The 19,316-nt window shown below is 39.2% G+C and overlaps 1 protein-coding gene across 8 annotated transcripts in view; it reads right to left on the bottom strand.

The window, feature by feature from the left end:
- LOC106871768 (uncharacterized) overlaps window positions 1-19,316 on the bottom strand; it is a 1,221,261-nt gene that overhangs the window by 271,550 nt on the left and 930,395 nt on the right. For all 8 annotated transcript variants that reach the window (XR_016244689.1, XR_016244690.1, XM_089364843.1 and 5 more), the window contains exons 65-66: window positions 2,900-3,009; window positions 732-820 (exon numbers count right to left, since the gene is read on the bottom strand). Coding sequence is in view for 6 of the 8 variants with exons in the window: in XM_089364843.1 (XP_089220969.1) it covers window positions 732-820; window positions 2,900-3,009 (199 nt within the window). In the remaining 2 variants the exon portion in view is untranslated. The remainder of the gene's footprint in view (window positions 1-731; window positions 821-2,899; window positions 3,010-19,316) is intronic.

Below are 19,316 nucleotides of genomic sequence, written 5' to 3'. Positions count from 1 at the left end.
AGAGGGGAGAGTGAGGATTGCTGGATACAAATAATTAGGAAAGGAAATTGTTCTAAGGATGGAGTCTAGCAGAGAGTAGAGCGAGCATGGCTAGAGGAAGATAATAAGGGAAAGAAGTTGTTCTAAGGATGGAATCTAGCAGAGGTAATAGAAAGCATGGTGGAGGGTAGGCAATGAGTAAAGTAAGTGGATCTATGAATGCATTCCATCAGGGAGAGTATGGCTGGAGGAAGAAAAGAAGTGATTCTGGGGATGGAGTCTGGTATAGTGTAGAGAGAGCATGTCTAGAAAAACATAATGAGGAAAGAAAATGGTTTTGAGGAAGAAAGAAAATGGTCTCTTACATACTACATTCAATACATCTTATGCCTAACCTTTCTCTTAATACATGTGCATGTTCACTGACATTGCACATCCAGTGGAGCATTCTTGTTGCATTCCTCTCAAATGTGTCATCTGCATTTTGGGCCCATGTCTCACTATTTTGTTGTACTGATCTTTGTACACAAGCATCATACAATCTTCCTTTCACTCAATAAGAAAGCCTCCTTTGTTTACCAACAGAGGTAAAAGCTCTCTGAATTTTTTTCCGTCCTATTCTTATTCTAGCAGTTACACTTTCAGAACTTCCTCCTCCACTGCTAATTAGGTCATATAGGTAACAAAAATCCTCTGCAAACTCTTCAACAACGATAACAAAAATAATCATTTGATAAAAATGAAAGACAAACCTCAAATCTGTAAATTTATTTATTTTATTTAGGTTTTCAATTCCTCTTTCATAAGCATATGCCATAATGTCTGCTGCCTGACCAGTTCCCTTATAATTAAAAGAAGAAATTTAAAGTGTTTCTTAAAATTAAATCTTCAGATAAAAAGCAATCTAAGAACAAAGAAGTATGTTGAAAAATCCTTTAAAATACACTGCTGAATGCCATAATAACACCCTGTTGTTAGGGTCACTATACATGAGAAATTTCATGTAAACTTAGTCATAAAACATCCTGGCATGATATACAGTGGCATTATTAGAACTAGGCTTTGGAGACAATAGTAAAGTAGATAAAGTCAACTGCTGTTCTGGTATGAGACTGAATCAAATTATTCTGGCACCAATTCCTTAGAGGTGAGTTGTGACAATATAAAATAAAGATATTGACAAAGAAACAGAATAGATGTCAATAGTGGATTTGAACTCTTAATCCTCTCTTTCATCTGTGCACCAGGACAATTTGTTTGAAACAGAGAAATGAATAGATATGTTGATTTCTTCTACTGTTCTATCTATTTCTAGCTACCAACAGAAGTTGACAACAATCCTTCTTGGAGTGTGACAATCACTGTGCTTCTGTAATTGTCTCTATCAATATGTTTCTCAGCACAGAACTTGAGACTAAATAAGCTAATGTGTTTAGGAGTTTTACTTTCATTGAATATGTAATAGCAAAGATTGAGTGGGGTTTTAATAAACTCTACCTACACATATTCAGGTGGAATTTTCATTTTAAACATTTTGGTTTTATTGAATAGGTTGTTATTGCTGCTTAAATCAACATGAGCCTTGATCAAGTTGACCTTTGATCAAAGGGCATTCAAACCATGACCATTTCATTCTTTAGCGTATTAACAACTATAACATCCAATGTGTTCTTTCAATTTGACAGAGATTTAGCTGGTATTTCTAGCAAGTCTATGTAATAATTAACGTTGTTATGATAAAAAACACTGAAATCTGTTAATGATTGTGTAATTAATAAAAATTTTTTTATCAGAAACATAAATGTTATCATTTCTAAAAATGACAAACACTGAGTGAGTCCAAAGATTATTGTTCTTGGACTAGGAATGATAGTAGCCATTGTTGTGAGTTTCTTGATGTTAGCTGCTCATGGTGTGTTGCTGCTGCTGATGTCCATTGTCTTTGTGTTGTGACAGTGCTGTGGTGTGCTTTTGGTTTTGCTACTGACTGCTGAGTGCTGTGTCCAGTCTATTGTCTACCATTTGTCTGTAGTGGCTAAAATGAACTGAATATATAGCTATGGTCTTGGTCAGAAAATAAGCACTAAAAATAAAATTGTGGTTAGACCTGGTTCCATACAAAACTTTGAATGGTCAGATTCTTTTATGGCATCAGAAGTATTTTAGTAAATCACTGTCATATTCTTGAGTTGTTCCTTTGCCCCAGACATAATGATCCCTGTTTGATTTCCAAGTTTTGAAGATGCTAAATATACCTGCAACAATTTTATTATGCAGATGGTCTGTGGAAATGGTTTATATACAGTTTGTAAGAATGAGAAATGGACTATTTTGTGATCTTTGTAGATTGTTAAGAGATTAGGTGTTCAAATAGGCATGGTATGATGCAGGATGGATCTTTGTGTTGGTCAAATATGGTGCCATTCACTGTTTATAGTTTGCTTCAACTTAACTCTTGCCTTCTTTTAGGATGTGTTGTAAATGTAGTGAAGGTATTGTTGCTAATTTTTAGTAGGAAGAACAAGTTCTCTGTTTTATTTAAAACAGAAGCTGTTAGAGTTCTCTGGTTACCTCATATCTTTCAACATGTTAGAACTACAGTGTCTATGATAGCATTTTCCATTAAGTCATTAATATCAAGAAAAATGGTTCAATTCAGAGACAGGTTTTTTAAAGAACATTTGTTATAAAATACTCTGAATTAAATCATTCATCCAATACAAATAGACATAAGAAAACCAGAAAACCAACAACCAGGTAAATCATTAAATAAAATATTGATATAAAATTCTGCACCAACAAAATATTTATATAGTCCTTCCTTTTAGGTTTCCTAACTACAGACTTCATCAGATATGCCATCATTATAGACTGAATAAACATCTAATAATCTTTATAACAGAATAGTCTGTTCACTGACCTTCACTATTACAACTGGGATGTTGCATGATAGAGAATCATAGACTGACTTCAGAGTTTCAAGTTCACCTCCAATCATTACTACAACAGCTGAAACCTTGTATTCATTCCCTAAAATTACAATAGAAAATATAAAATATATAAGATACAAAATATATTTGATTAGTCTGTAGTGACGACTTATAGCAGACGACATTTCCGGAGTTTTTATCCACACATGTGCAGGGACTAGTTCTGGAAGGAATACAGGAAGAGTCTCATGCACATGCGTAGTCATTGACATCCAAGCTTTCGCGCTTCTTTCACTCTTTTTGTTCGGTGATCTCCGTCGAGCCTAGACGTCCCACAGAGCTCTCTCACAACCCAGCACTAGAGCTACACAAATAACCACGAACTTCATTGACGGCGTCTCAGTAACCAAAGGCGATGAGCTACCGAATTCCCTCCAAGTGTGAGCCGAATTCCACTGTAAATAAATATTGTTGTGTTGTTCAGAATCTGCGTTCCGTTGTCTTCTTCAAGAAGTTTAATGTACGGAAGCGGAGTACACCTAATGGTCTATGACCACTTCCCTACAATTGGTGACCCTGACGTGATTCGAACACACACCCAGTTCTATACATGCACCACAATATTATGCCTTTGGAGTTGTTATCATCATGTCTGTGCCCACTCAGTTTTTTTCCCGACTCTGTGTACGTCGGATGTCAACTCATGCTGTCTGCGTTCTTGTCAGACACAACTTCTCTGTTCGACCCCAGGTTGGTCACGAAGTTAACAGAGAAAATTGTCTGTCCAAGGCAACGCGCCAGCATGCCACACTGTCGTCGTTCGGGCTAATCTTAGCAAATGCCTGCGACAACAACGCCAGACACAATTCACTTCTGCACCCCTTCAAGGCATTTTCGCGAAAAATGCAATCCTTCAAGAAAACTTTTGCTGATATCATAGATAGAGAATGCACACACTCACTCACATCAGCTTATTCCACAGCTGCAGGACTTTCTCTTGGTCATCACACGGTATTTTGCAAATTGGTACCCCGAGCTAAAAGATCTACAGACCTCGTTTCAAAAGCCATTGAATTTGTATGCTTCGCAACGTTCAACTTCAGGATTGCCTCTACATTCTCATTCATCACAAGTGAAAAGCTAAGTAAATTTTCCTACGTTAAAGTTTTTCATTTTGTCAATGACTTCTAGAGTCTATAACCAAAGACTTCTTTGCGGCTGAGACCTTTGTGGTTTTTCACACAAAGAACTTCACGGTTATTTCATCCTAACAACTTTTTGAGCAGTTTCCTACATGTTTCACGAGACGTCAATTCATTCTTACACAGCATCCTCTACTTGCTGAAAATAGCAGTAAAATGCACAGTTACATTTCAGTGAGTACATAACATTTCTTGATGCTTACTTGTTCCCAGTTCAGCATCTTTCGTCACCTCTCCATTTCTCTCGGCCGGAGAATGGAAGAGTTCTGGCTTATCTTCATTTGCACGGGATCTTTTGGTCATTTTCGCTCGCAGCTCCGAATTCATGACAGCATTTTCAAGCAATGCCACTCAACGGTATCTCTCAAATAGACGCCCTGTCACAACCACTACACACACCACTGTCAACATCTTTACCAATGCATACACCATCGCAAACACACATACAGAACACAGCTACAGCCAGTTCCAGCGCCGACATCTTCACCACCAATGTACTGTTTACCATTGTCGTCGCCAACAACACCAACATCAACAAGCGCGGTTTTATCTCGACCCTGTTAGAGTGGATGTTTCCACTCATGATCAACAGACCAGAACTAACCAGCCAAAATATTCCGTACCAGGTAACACAGGTCCAGGTCCCAGCATTCGACGCTCAACTACAGCTCTGCTCCTTGACCACAACCTCCTGCATATGAACATTCTATTCTCCGTGTGTAACTTTTATACGAAGTGGTTTTTCTCTACAGACACTTTTACTATGTTCTGTGTTTTCTCTCACACACACACTTGTGCACTCATATATTTTCTTTCCTTTCAGAAAAAAACAAAAAATCAGACTTTTACATCGCGTGATTCCAGTTTTCCTGGACAGTGGTCATCACGGTTGTTTTGTCATTGTTAATTCTTTTGTACATTGCATGCATGTATCTCACAAGTGTACATCATTTCTTTGATTTTTCTTTATATATATTTGTGCCACATCTTGTGGGTGTTTTCCGTAGCCATCTTGCCTCAGGCGCCACTCCAAATTTCTATTTTCGTGCTTCCGGCACTCTAGGGGGAGCCATGTAGTGACGCCTTATAGCAGACGACATTTCCGGAGTTTTTATCCACGCATGCGCAGGGACTAGTTCCGGAAGGAATACAGGAAGAGTCTCATGCGCATGCGTAGTCATCGACATCCAAACTTTCGCGCTTCTTTCACTCTCGTCCCACAGAGACGTCCCACAGAGCTCTCTCACAACCCAGCACTAGAGCTACACAAGTAACCACGAACTTCATTGACGGCGTCTCAGTAACCAAAGGCGACGAGCTACTGAATTCCCTCCAAGTGTGAGCCGAATTCCCCTGTAAATAAATATTGTTGTGTTGTTCAGAATCTGCGTTCCGTTGTCTTCTTCAAGAAGTTTAATGTACGGAAGCGGAGTACACCTAATGGTGTATGACCACTTCCCTACAAGTCCATAAACTATATCTGATTAAAAGTAAAACCTTCATGATGAATTCATTTATTCTTTTACTTGTTTCAGTCATTTGACTGCAGCTATGCTGGAGCACCACCTTAAAGGGTTTTTAGTTAAAGAAATCAATCCCAGGACTTATTCTTTGTAAGTTTAGTACTTATTCTATCATTCTCTTTACCAAACCACTAAGTTATGGGGACATAAACACACCAGCATCAGTTGTCAAGCGATGGCAGGGGGACAAACACAGATACATAAATATATACATACTTATATAAATATATATATATATATATATATATATATATATATATATATATATATATATATATACATACATTTCGTTTTTGGATTTGGTTTGCAAGATTTTTTATGTGATTTCGTGTGTTGAAGCATATTCTGTTGTGTCTGGGGAGAGTAATTTTGTTTTCGTTCCTACACTATACGGGTTACGCAAAGACCACAAACCCTACATAAACCCTGTCATGCGACCTCCAACCAGACCAGTTTGTGGAGCAAACATCTCCAGCAACTATAGACTGTCCTACTTCCTCTCACAAGTATTACGACCTCTCATAGAGATGTCTCCAGATGTCTGTGTAAGCACGGAAGATCTCCTCAGTAGAATCAGTACCTGCAACCACTCCAACGACCTCACAGGTTGTGTAGTGGGTAGTATGGATGTGATTTCACTTTACCCATCTATAGACATAGATTTTGCTGTGGAGATATGTATTCAGGTGATCTGTGAGAATGAAGTGGAGTTCCACAAGGTCAACACGAGGGAACTGGGCCTCCTCCTCAGACTAAACTACGGCAGTAACTATTTAGATGATCATGACTTCAGTAGATTCTGTCCCACCAGGCCACAGAGGGGAAGACCACCCACTATCACTTCAGCATTGAAGAAAAGCACCACTGAACGCTGGAGTGGCTGGACTGCACCCACCTAAAACCCTGAGAACAACAATCAGGTAAAGGAAATGATTGCTCATGCAATAGGGGCCAGTATAAAAACCACCTTGAAGAACCACATAGTAAAGTTCAACAAAAAACTATACATGCAGGTTCAAGGTGCAGCCATCGGCGTTGGTGTAGCTGGAGATGTGGCCGGTCTCTTCATGACCTAGTGGGACAGAAAACTCAAACATAGGTTAGCAGAACAGTCCACAACTCCTCTACTTTACAGCAGATATGTAGATGACATTAATATCGTTAGTTAGGACCAACTCTAGTGACGGTCATATAGAAACAGAAAGGAACGTAATGGAGAGTATCCAGCAAATAGCTAACTCCATCCACCAAAGTATCAAGGTAACTATAGATTACCCGACAAAATACCCCAACAATAGGCTCCCGGTACTTGATACTGAATTTTGGTTAGAGACTGTGAACAACAGAGTGCAGCTCCTCCACTCATACAATATGAAACCCATAGCTTCAAAACATGTCGTTCACAAGAACTCAGCTTTGTCACACAGCATGGAGATTAACATACTGATAGCAGACTTAGTTAGGATAATGAACAACATCTCCCCACTATGCGAACCCTATGAAACGAAAAAACATATACAGAACTTCATGCACCGCATGCAGTTCTCTGGATATGATCAGAAAGATAGGGTTCGAGTATACAGGGGGGCTAGAAAGAGGTTAGATAAGATTATAAGTAATGATACCAGTGGTACCTGCCCTAGATATAGAAACAAAGAATGGAATAGGATGCAAAGAATTTGTGACAAAGCCAACAAGGCGAACACGTGGTATAAAACCGACAGATATCAAGGAGTGATGTTTGTAGAGGCCACAGCCCATGGAGAACTAGCGCGTAGGTTTAGAAAAGCCCTGAAGGAGTCCAAACTCAACATTAAGATTGTTGAAAAGCCAGGGAACTCCATCAGGTCGCAACTATGTAGGACGTACTCCTTTGAGAATACCATATGTACCAATGATAACTGCATGGTATGTAGGATTAGCTCTGGCATTAACTGCAGAAATAGAAATGTAGTTTACAGCATAAAATGCATAGAAGGTGCTTGTAAAGACCTGAATATGACATATATAGGTGAAACTTCTAGGAGCATTGCAAAACGGCTAAACGAACATATGAGACAATATGGCGACAAAAAACAGTCCTCTATACTCTACCAACATGCCAAAGACCAGCATGAATGCAACTTGGGTCAACTTGACATCCGCATCTTATCCAAGCACCCAAAAGACCCAACTCTAAGACAAATACGGGAGTACGTCCTTATAAGTGAAACTTCCCCAATACTAAATAGGAAATATACGTAGATATCATACCCCCATACCCGCATTTTACACAGGTAAAGTAGAACAGTTGATGGGCTTTTATGCAGATAGATGTATGTATGCCTGTGGGTGTATGTGTGTGTGTGTGCATGCACATGTATGCATGGGTAGGTACATAGGGTATATGAACAGACAACCACATAGGCAAATAAAGACTGAAACACATGACCACACATACATACACATTTGTCCACACATATGAAGACGTGCACCCATGCATGCAAACATGGTGCATAACAGCAGAGCACACACACGCACACACACTCAGGCATGCACAAACAAGGAGACAGAGGTACATACATACATATACACACACATACATAAAAAAATAAAAGAAACAAAAAAAACACACAAATGCAGAATACATACATACATACCTGCAAACACACACATACATGCATATATACATACACACACATACATACATATATATACATATGCACACATGCACGCATACATACACACACACTGAGACACGCATGCGCACCCCCCCCCCCCAAAAAAAAAGCAAAAACAGAACGGAACGTGAATAACGGACAGAGTCAAGACTATTGAAAAGGTTGCAAGACGCAACAAAAATTTTAGGAAAATAAAAATAATAAGTGGAAATTTTAACGGTGAGTGTGTTAAATTTTAAGGCACGAAAAGAAAATGACTCTCCCCAGACACAACAGTATATACATACATATATATATATCAAACAATAAGCAACACGGATTTCAAAAGTGATTGCAGTACGCACGTTTCATGCTACTTCAATTTATTTAAGTAATGTGAGCATTACCTTACCTTCCCTCTCTTTAGAAGTAATTGTCCCTTTGCTATCACCACTAGATAAGAAACAATAGAATTCTGAGACAGTTAAAACTTTTGTCTAGAATCAATTACTAGCCTGATAGACTCCGCTATGTCAAGATGGACTTATATATTCTTCCTCACATTTGGATTTTATGTATGCTCTCTCCCACTTGGATTTAATATGTTGCCACATTTATAATATGTCTTTTTTCTGCATTTTCGTGCAGCTGAAGATTGCTCTTCATATTGCATTTAAGGTAATGCTCACATTACTTAAATAAATTGAAGTAGCACGAAACGTGCGTACTGCAATCACTTTTGAAATCCGTGTTGCTTATTGTTTGATTTTAATCACCCATCCTTTTGGGATGCGATATTCGGGTGCCTTCGCATAAGTACCATATTCAAGCCTTGAATCTATATCTAAACCGTCTACATATATATATATATATAAATACATATATATATATATTCGACAGGCTTCTTTCAGGTTCTGTTTAGCAAATCTACTCACAATGCTTTGGTCAGCCTGCGGTAAAAGTAGAAAAGGTGCCCAAAGTGCACGCAGAGAGACTAAACCAAGAACCATGTGGTTGGGAAGCAAGCTTCTTACCCTGTGCCTATGAAAAATGACATATGAAAACTATAAATGATTAAGTTAAAAATATATACCTGTTTAAAGTATGAAGTATATAACTGATCAAGGTGTAAATTATACCTGATTAAGGTACAAAACATATTTAATTAAAGTAAAAAAAAACCTCTGGAGAGTCATTCTCTTTTAGTGCCTTATTAATTTAACACACTTCTGGTCTGATATCCACTCATCTACTTATTTATGTTTTACTAAAATTTTCGTTGCGACTTGTAACCTTTTCAATAGTTGTTGATTCTGTCTGTTATCATAATTGCAGTTTTGCTTTTGTTTTTTTTTACATATGTACGTGCGTCAGTGTATGTGTGCACATACACATGTATTTGTGTATGGGATAATGTATGTGTGTATGCATATATATATATATATATGTATGCACATTTATATGTATGTACTCTGCATGTATGCATGTGTATGCATGTATGTGTGTATGCATATATATATATATATATATATATATATATAAATATATATATATACATATGTGCACATTTGTATCATCATCATCATCATCATCATCATCGTTTAACGCCTACTTTCCATGCTGGCATGGGTTAGATGTTTTGACTGAGGACTAGCAAGCCAGAAGGCTATACCAGGCTTTACTCTGCATATCTCTGTGCTTGTGTGTTCAAGTCTGTGTGTTTGTGCGTTTGTATGTGTGTGTGTGTGTGTGTGTGTGTGTGTGTGTGTGTCTCTGTCTCCTTGTGTGTGCATGTTTGAGTGTGTCTTTATGGGTTTGTATGACTATATATGTGCATCTGTTACAGATGGATTTGTGTCTCCATAAGTGTCCTTGTGTGAAGTGTGCATGTGTATATTTAGACGTATGCTCCTGTCTTCATTTGTATGTATGTATGTATGTGTGTGTGGGGGTGTTGCCTGTCTATCCATATTACTTATGTATCTATCTGTATATCTATAAAAAAATGCATATTTGATAAATTATATCTTATTAGATTCTAAAATATATCTCATTCAAGTATAAAGTATAACCTAATTTAGGTCTAAAATATTAGGGTAGGAAATATATTTGACTCATGTATAGTGAAACTGTTTAACACTTTCATTTTATTGTAATATTAGACATATTATTAATGTGGCTGCTTTAACCTTAAATACTGGAGAATTTGCTCACCAGAACTTTTTTTAGCATCAAGTCACATGGCCTAGTTGTTGGCCAAATTAGTTACAGGTATTGGTCAGCTTTAACTGTCCAATCAGGTGTTTGCAAAAGAGTTTGTTCCCAATACGGGAAAAACCATTTTTGCTTGTGGGGCCTACCCATGGTTATATAAACACCAGTTTCTCCCCCTATTTGTCACTTTGGACGAGCCATCACTCAACAGACATGAGCCTGTCTCACAACTTTCTTCAACCAGTCATCACAACAGACAGCAGACCACAGCCACATCATAGGACCAGCATTCAACAGAATTTCTCAATTCATTGGATCCTCCAGGACTACCTCCCCAAAGAATGGAACTTAAATTAGGAACTCCAGTAATGTTATTGAGGAATTTGAATCCACCATCACTCTGCAGTGGGACACACCTGGTGGTAAAGAAGATGATGCCACATGTTATTGAGGCCACCTTTCTCTCTGGATGTGGACATGGAGAGGATGTTTGCATTCCCAGGATTCCTCTCATTCCTTCAGGAGGAGAATTTCCTTTTTCATTCAGAAGAGTGCAATTTCCTATTTGTATCAACAAATCCTAGAGTCAAACACTTCACTTGGAAAAGTGGTGCCTCTCACACGGGCAATTATATGTTGGCTGCTCTAGAGTGGGAAGCAAAAAATTTCTATTGGTTCTATATGGGAAAACAAAGGTTTTGTAGGAATTACTACATCCTATGATGCACTCTAGTATCCAATGCTCTTTGTGAATAGTGAAGATGGGTACCATTTCGACATAACACCAACTAACCCAAAGACTGCACCAACAATGCTGTTTCCTGCAGGGACTTCAGTATCAAAGCATATTCTCCAGTTGATCCCATCAACCACGTGGTAAACCATTACACCTTATCCTTTCAAGTAATTCATTACTACATATTCTTATGTGACTGCATAGGCTCAGTTTATGTTTCTTATTCTACAGCTACACCGGCAATCCAATGTCAACCCTTTGCAACATTTCAACAGTCTACTTCCCATTGCTGTCTCACATTTCAGCTCCTTTCCAGAATGTACCTATTTACGTACAATATCTCCATTACACCTACATTCATTGAACTGTCAACCATACGATGGGTTGTGTTAAACACAGCACCGACTGCTGCAAAGGAGAGTATATTCACTGACAGCTTTCCACGTCGTTCAAAAATCGCCATACATCCCACTCCCAATTTTCCATGACAGGTTAGGTCCTGGAATCCACCAAACAGACACATGATATGTTGCTTAATAAAATTAGCTGATTATTTACTCCACAAATGTTTTGTCCTCAATATTGTATTTCTTTTACCACATGTAAGAAGGAGGTAGGACATTTGATTGTAGTATCTTATAATCATATTTTGTTTATAGAAATCACACAAATTGTAGCTTAACATTTGTTACTAAGCTGTTCTAAATTCATGGAAATATTGATTATAATTTAAAGCCTTCTTATTAAACTTTTGAAAACAGTGACACTACTTTGATAGGTAACACGTTGGGGGGGGGTGAAGTATTACCATGATGAGGGATGCAATGATGGTCACAATTTGTTAAGTTCAGAAGGATCATTTATTTTTTATTTCATGAAAAACAGCTGTTTTGGCTATACAAATTTAATTATGAGTAGAACAGATATATACACACACAGACACACACACACACACACACACATACACATATTGTATATTGTATATATATTATGACATTTATTTCAATTAGCTTGAATGGAGTTGTTTACATTTGTGCAAGAAGTAAGGTGAAGAGGAAGTTCTGCTAGGTTCCTCACAAGCAAAGAACATAGGTATAAGATTTTCTGGGCAGGTAACACTGATGGGGTCGTGGGTGTGGGTATACTTCTTGCAGAGAAATGGGTTGATAAGAGAATTGAGGTAGTCAGTCTGTGATAGAATACTTAAGATTAGATTAGTGCTGCAACATAGGTTGGCAACTATTATCTCGGCCTATGCCCCTCAGTAGAGGGAACCTGCAGAAGAGGGAGACACACAAAGACTTGGGATGGGGTGGTGAGGCACGACCTCTGAAAGTTGGGCCTCACAGATGCAATGACAAGTAACCGAGACCTTTAGAGAGGTGATGTGTTTGAGAAGACCCGGCAAGCCAAGTAAGACTGTTACCGTGGCATATGCCAGTGCATCATAACTGGCCCATTTAAGAGTACCCTTCAATGATTGGGCAATAAACTGTGCTTGCGAAGACCTGTTGAGGCAAGTGAAGTCATTATCATGGCCAATGACAGTACTGCCTTATTGGCATCCGTGCCATTGGCACGTAAAATCACCATTCAAGCATGGTCGATGCCAGTGCTGGCTGACTGATCCTGTGCCGGTGGTACGTAAAAAGCACCCACTACACTCTCGGAGTGGTTCGTGTTAGGAAGGGCATCCAGCTGTAGAAACTTTGCCAGATCGGATTGGAGCCTAGTGCAGCCTTCTTGCTTGCCAGCCCTCAGTCAAACTGCCCAACCCATGCCAGCATGGAAAGTGGATGTTAAACGACGACGATAAGGATGATAGTTATCATACATTTTATTACATTAATTAAGAAAATAATTATTTAATTAATAATTGAATTCAATTGAGAAAATATGAAGTACACCATAACAGTAATAATGATCTTATATAATTTTAATTTATAAAAACTTGTAAGATACTCCTCCAGTTGTTTATGGCTGTCCAAGATCATCCTGCCCAGTGTGCAGTATGACATTGACTTCTTTCTGGGATTCAGCATCTTGATCAGGTCGACCAAGTTGGAGGAGTCCCCTACATGCAGTGGTAGCATGTCGTTGACAAACAGGTCTACAATCCTTCTATCCACCATAGACTGATGGACGCCAGTGCCAGCAGTTTGGGCAAATGCCTGGCTAATGCTGGGCTGGCATGCTTTCTTTGCACATGGCAGCAGCGACTAGCCACTGGCTCTACTACCAGAAGATTGCCTGTGTTTCCCACGGGAAGAGCTGGCCTTGATCCTTTCCTCAAACTGGATGGCATACGCTCGGTGTTTCCTCTTGGCATACAACTTCAAGTTGTAGAGGCTCGTCACTTGTCCCTTGATGGTGATCTCCTTGGGCTGGCACATGACAGCATTTTAGCTTTCATCTTATCCCTTCACGTCAGGGCAAAGTAGTCCTCCAGGTGGGGATATGAGTTCTGAGACTCCAGACTCTCAATCTGAGCAACCTCTGCCTCACCACAGCCATTCAGGCTCCTCAACAAACCTTTCATTCACAGGCTAAACAAAAACGTCTTCACCTTCCATGAGAATAAGCGGTAACTTGGTAAGCCAAGAATGTACATTGTGGTTGCTGACACTGTAACACTTTCTATCATGTGACAATGTCATAGGTGAACACAACTCAAAACTGCAGGATTACACAATGCTGCTCAGCTAGCTGCTGCTGCATTGACCAGTCACCTCTTGTCATGTGTACATGTAGTCAGATAATAGCATGCCTAACAGGCTCTTCGAGACACGTCCACAACAGACAGGAACAAACGTATGGATTCTGCTAGTGGAAGCTGATTGGTCCACTAATGGTTTCCTAAGTTAGTGAAAATGCTAATCTGCTAAAGGAAAAGTTAGCTTCCCTAATTAGCTGTTACCAGATTAGCAGAAGTGTGTCCATCACTAATAAGAGTGCCCCCACAAAAATAATTAGTAATAATATGTGTGTAACTAATTTGGTAGGCCACTTCTGGTAACACGAGTTGAAAGGGGTGTAGCTGGAGGTATAGAGACTGTATATGATGCGTTTGTGGGTGGAGTAAACTGCTTTTGTACAGTAGATGACTGAGTAGTCTGTTGTTGTTCAGTAGATGATTCAATAAACGCTTGTTTAATGTGGTCACTACTCACAGTTTGTTGTTTGCCATCAACACCTACTACCATAAATGTTGGTTTTACTTTAAGAACTCGGTATGGACCACTATAAGAAACTTGAAGAGGTTGTTTAACAAGATCATGGTGAATAAAAAGAGTAGTCCATGAATGGATATCAGGAGGCACAAAAGACTTGTTAAGTAACAAGAGGAGGTAATTCTTTCATGTAATTCCATAAACGATGTATGTAATCAGCCAGATCAGAAATTTGTTAGGGAGTTGCAGGTACGATCATCTGGACAGGTAAACAAAGTGGGGAACTGTAGAGCAGTTCCCTCGGAGAAAATCCTAGGTCATCGTTAACAACCGAATGAAGACCTAAGATAACAACCAGTAATTTTTCCAACCATCTGTCTGAATGAGGGTGAACATGTAAAGCAGTTTTTAACTGACAATGAAATCTCTCTATCATTCCATTAACCATGGGATGATAAGCAGTGGTACAGATGCATTGTGATACTTGTAATTTTGAGAAATCAGTAAAAATAACTGATTCGAAATGTCAACCATGATCTGTACTGATAGTCAGATGGACTCCAGGCTGCGTAAACCAGCCAGCTATGAGAGCCTTCGCAATTGTAAGAGCTGAGATATCCTTGATAGGAAAGGCTTCAGGTAATCTTGAAAACAATTGATGCTGGTCAACAAATATAGATAATCTTGTGCTGGTGGCAAAGGACCAACGATATCAATCTGAATGTACTTAAAGCGTGCGTCCGGGGTGGCAAAAGTAACTAAGGGTGCTTGAATGTGGTGTTGCACTTTGATCTTCTGGTACAAAACACAGGTTCATGCCCAATGTTGAATATCCTTTCGCATACTGGGCCAAACAAAATGACTAGAAATCAAACTCGTCATTACTGAAATACCAGGGTGAGACAAATTATGGAGCACCAAAAATACTGTTCCTCTGTGCTCTTTAGGAATATGAGGTCGAGATACATCGGTAGACATGTCCAACCAGATAGAAGAATCTGAAGATAATAATGGTAACAGCTGGAGGGCCAGAGAGTGAGAATTCAATGATTTGAGAAAAGAAAATTCTTGATCATTAGTTTGATTCAAAGCTAATTGTTACAAATCAATTGAATTAGTAGTGTGCAAAGCGTTAATATGAACACGAGATAACGCATCAGCTGCAGAACTATCCACATTCTTGATATTTTGGATGACTAAGGTATCCTTCGAAAGGAAATCCAAACATTGCAAACCTACTGTAGGAGAATATTTAATTGGATTTTGACTAGAAAGAAAAAGTTAATGGCTTGTGATTTGTAAAAAATGTGAACTAGCATCTTTCAAGAAAATGTCAAAAAGGTCTAACAGTGTGATAAGCAGACAACAACTCTCTACTGAAAATGCTACATCTAGTCTCTGCAGGCTTGAAACGGTTTCCAATTACCGCTGACCAACTGTTAAAGAACTGCACCTACCCTGACATCAAATGGATCAACCACCAATGATAAAGGTGCCTCAGGAATGGGGTGGGCTAACAGTGTTATTCTGGATAACTTCTTGATATCATCAAATGTTTGCAAGTGAGAAGAATCTAGTGATAAAGCTTTTTACGATTTCTTAAAAGTTCAATAAGAGGACAGATAGTCTCTGTACAATGAGGAATGAATGTCCTGTAGAAATTAATGAGACCAAGATACTCGTGTAACTTCGTAATGAAGTAGGGACAGGAAATTACGAATAGCTTCAGTTTTAGCTGGTAGTAGATGTATACCTTTCTTGTCAATTGAATATCTAAGAAAAGTGAGAGAAAGAACACTGAACACACATTTATCAGCATTAATAATGACACCATATTTCATCAAGCAAGTAAAAAGTTGTATGATAGTCAGTTCTATTGTAGAAGAGCATTTATCAAAAAATCGTTGATGTAAGTGAAGAAAAAATTTAAACCATGAGTTACTTCATCCATGAAGCATTGGAAGACATTGGCAGCATTTTGTAGGCCAAAAGGCATCTGCACAAATTTAAAAAGGCCAAAAGGAGTAGCTATGGCAGTCTTAGGTACGTTGGATGGTTCAGCTGGAATTTGGTTATAAGCTCGCACCAAATTATCGATTTTAGAAAAGATGGTGCCGCTGTGTAAATATACTGAAAAATTTTGTAAATGAGGTATCGGATAATGACTCAGAACTAATCATGGCGTTCAAACAACAATAATCTCCACAAAGTTCAAAGTCTGACGAATTTTTCTTTGAAACAAGATGCAGTTGGGAACACCAATTACTACGGGAAGGATGAATTATCCCTAAGTCAAGCATGTAATGAAACTCATTTTTAGAAACTTTGAGTTTATCTGGGTCAAGACGTTGAGGAGTGGAAACCACAGGAGGACCTTTAGTAAGAATACGATGCATTACAGAGTGAATTGATGATCTATTTTGAAAAACATTTCAGGTCAACTCTGGAAATTTTGATAGTAGCTCTTGAGAAACATTTGAAGGAGATGGAATAAAAAAATAGAGGACTAACAGTAGCACTTCTTGAAGACAAACCTTGAGTAGAAAGAAGAGTCTGAGCATCTATTAGTTTCTTTTTTCTCAGATCAACTAAAAAAATAGAAATGGTCGAAAAAGTCAGCACCAAGAATTGGGTATGGAAGATCAGCAATAACAAATTCCCATTGAAATGGTCTGCGAAGGTTGATGGACAAAATAAACAACTTTTCTGCATAGGTGAGAAGTAATGAATGATTAACTGCCTATAACAAAATGGAGGCTGGTTGGCATAAATCAATAATAAAACTTGCAAGTCAGACACTACATGCAGTACCAATATCAACTAATAATTGTTTTTTTTTTTAGTTGGTGTTTCTAAAAAAGTGAAACCGGTTAAGTAAATAAATATTTTTAAAAAATAAGTGCATTTTCAAACCTTCTTTCATATATATTTCCACTCGTACGGTATTTCACAACTTTACTTTATTATATATATATATATATATATATATATATATATATATATATACTTTCTACGGCAAAATTCAAAAGTGTATATACACATATATCTTCCGTCGCCTCCAGCTCGATCCCACTACCCACCCCATTTTCCCCAACCCACCCCTATCCGCTTTCAAACGCGCCCGCAACCTACGCGATCTACTGGTCCGCAGTACCTTCTCCTCTTCCTCCCCACCCCCACCCGGCTCCTTCCCGTGCTCCAGATCCCGCTGTCACACCTGCCCCTTCATCACCAACATTACCTCTGTCACCGGATCGAACCTACAAACACTTCACATTCCACACAGTTTCACCTGCACCTCCTCCAACCTTATTTACTGCATCAAATGTACCCTATGCAACCAACTCTACGTGGGGCAGACGGGCCGCCGGCTGGCCGACCGTTTCACCGAACACCTAAGGGACGTTCGGCTAGGTTCGGACTCCCCTGTCGGCCGTCACTTCCAACTGCCCAACCACTCTCCCTCTAACATCTCCGTTTTTGGCCTCGCCCTGCACCATGGGTCCACTCCCTCACGACTCCACTTGGAGCAACGCTACATTTTCAACCTTAATTCTTCTTTCCCCTTCGGACTCAACACAGCCTTCTCTTCCTTATGACTCTCCCCTTTACGTCCCTGCAACACTTTACATAATTTTTTTTTTTTTTTTTTTTTAACCCCCCCCTCGTCCCCCTTACATTATATCCATTATTCTCTTGTTATTAGACTTACTTTTTTCTACTTTTTATCTCACCACTACCTACATGCACAAATACCCACACACCTTACATATATACCGCCCACATACATATACCGCCCACATACATGACAAACATACATACGCGCCCTCACACACACATAGCTGAACGCACATATATACACACACACACCCATATATACGCGCACGCCTACATACACAGCCGCATACACATGCACACACATACACACAGGAGTGCACACACAAAATAACACACATACCTGGCACACATACGCACGCACACACATAAACATACACATACACACCCCTCACATACATAAAACCACACACACACACACATACACACATACACGACACACATACACATATACACACAGGCACACATACACATATACACACATGCACACACACCTCTCACATACACAATACTCACTCATATACATAACACATACGCACGCACGAAAACATACACAATATACACATACACGCACGCACAAAAAATATACACACACGCGCACACGGAAACACATACAGACATACATAAACACACACACACCCGTACCTAACACTCACAATCCCACACACACACGCACATCCACACATATACACACACACGTACACACCCACATACACACACACTTCTCACCAACACTACACACTTCTCACCAACACTACACACTCACACAGACACGCATACAATCATACACACATGGGCATAAACAACACACGCATATACAATAGCAAACGCACGCACACACACGTACACAGCAACGCACATACACACAACATACACATACACACAAACACACACGCACGCACAGAAAACATACACATACACACACGCGCACATACAAAATACACACACACACGTACACGTACCTAACACCGACAACCCCACACAAACACGAACACACACACCCAAACAACCACCTGTTGACCTTCTACCTACACTGTCTACAGCGTCCACTAACCAGTCCTGCTACTAATTTCTTCCACTACGTCATACACACACACACACACACACACAAACACACTAACAGATAAACCACCAAACCATGCACACACACACACACACACACATACATACGCACACACACGTTCTGTTATCACACACACACTCGCAGACTTTCGCACGGGCACCGATATTCATCTCCCTTTTTCACTCTCCTATCTTAGAAAGAACTTTTCCCCCACCACCTCCTCTTCCGGTCTTTTCATCATGTAA

The sequence above is a fragment of the Octopus bimaculoides genome, chromosome 16, assembly GCF_046866305.1.
Source record: "Octopus bimaculoides isolate indiv1 chromosome 16, ASM4686630v1, whole genome shotgun sequence".
In the NCBI taxonomy this organism is placed as follows: domain Eukaryota; kingdom Metazoa; phylum Mollusca; class Cephalopoda; order Octopoda; family Octopodidae; genus Octopus; species Octopus bimaculoides.
The sequence above is the reverse complement of the archived record's forward strand: the minus strand, read 5'-3'. Positions and strand labels throughout refer to the sequence as shown.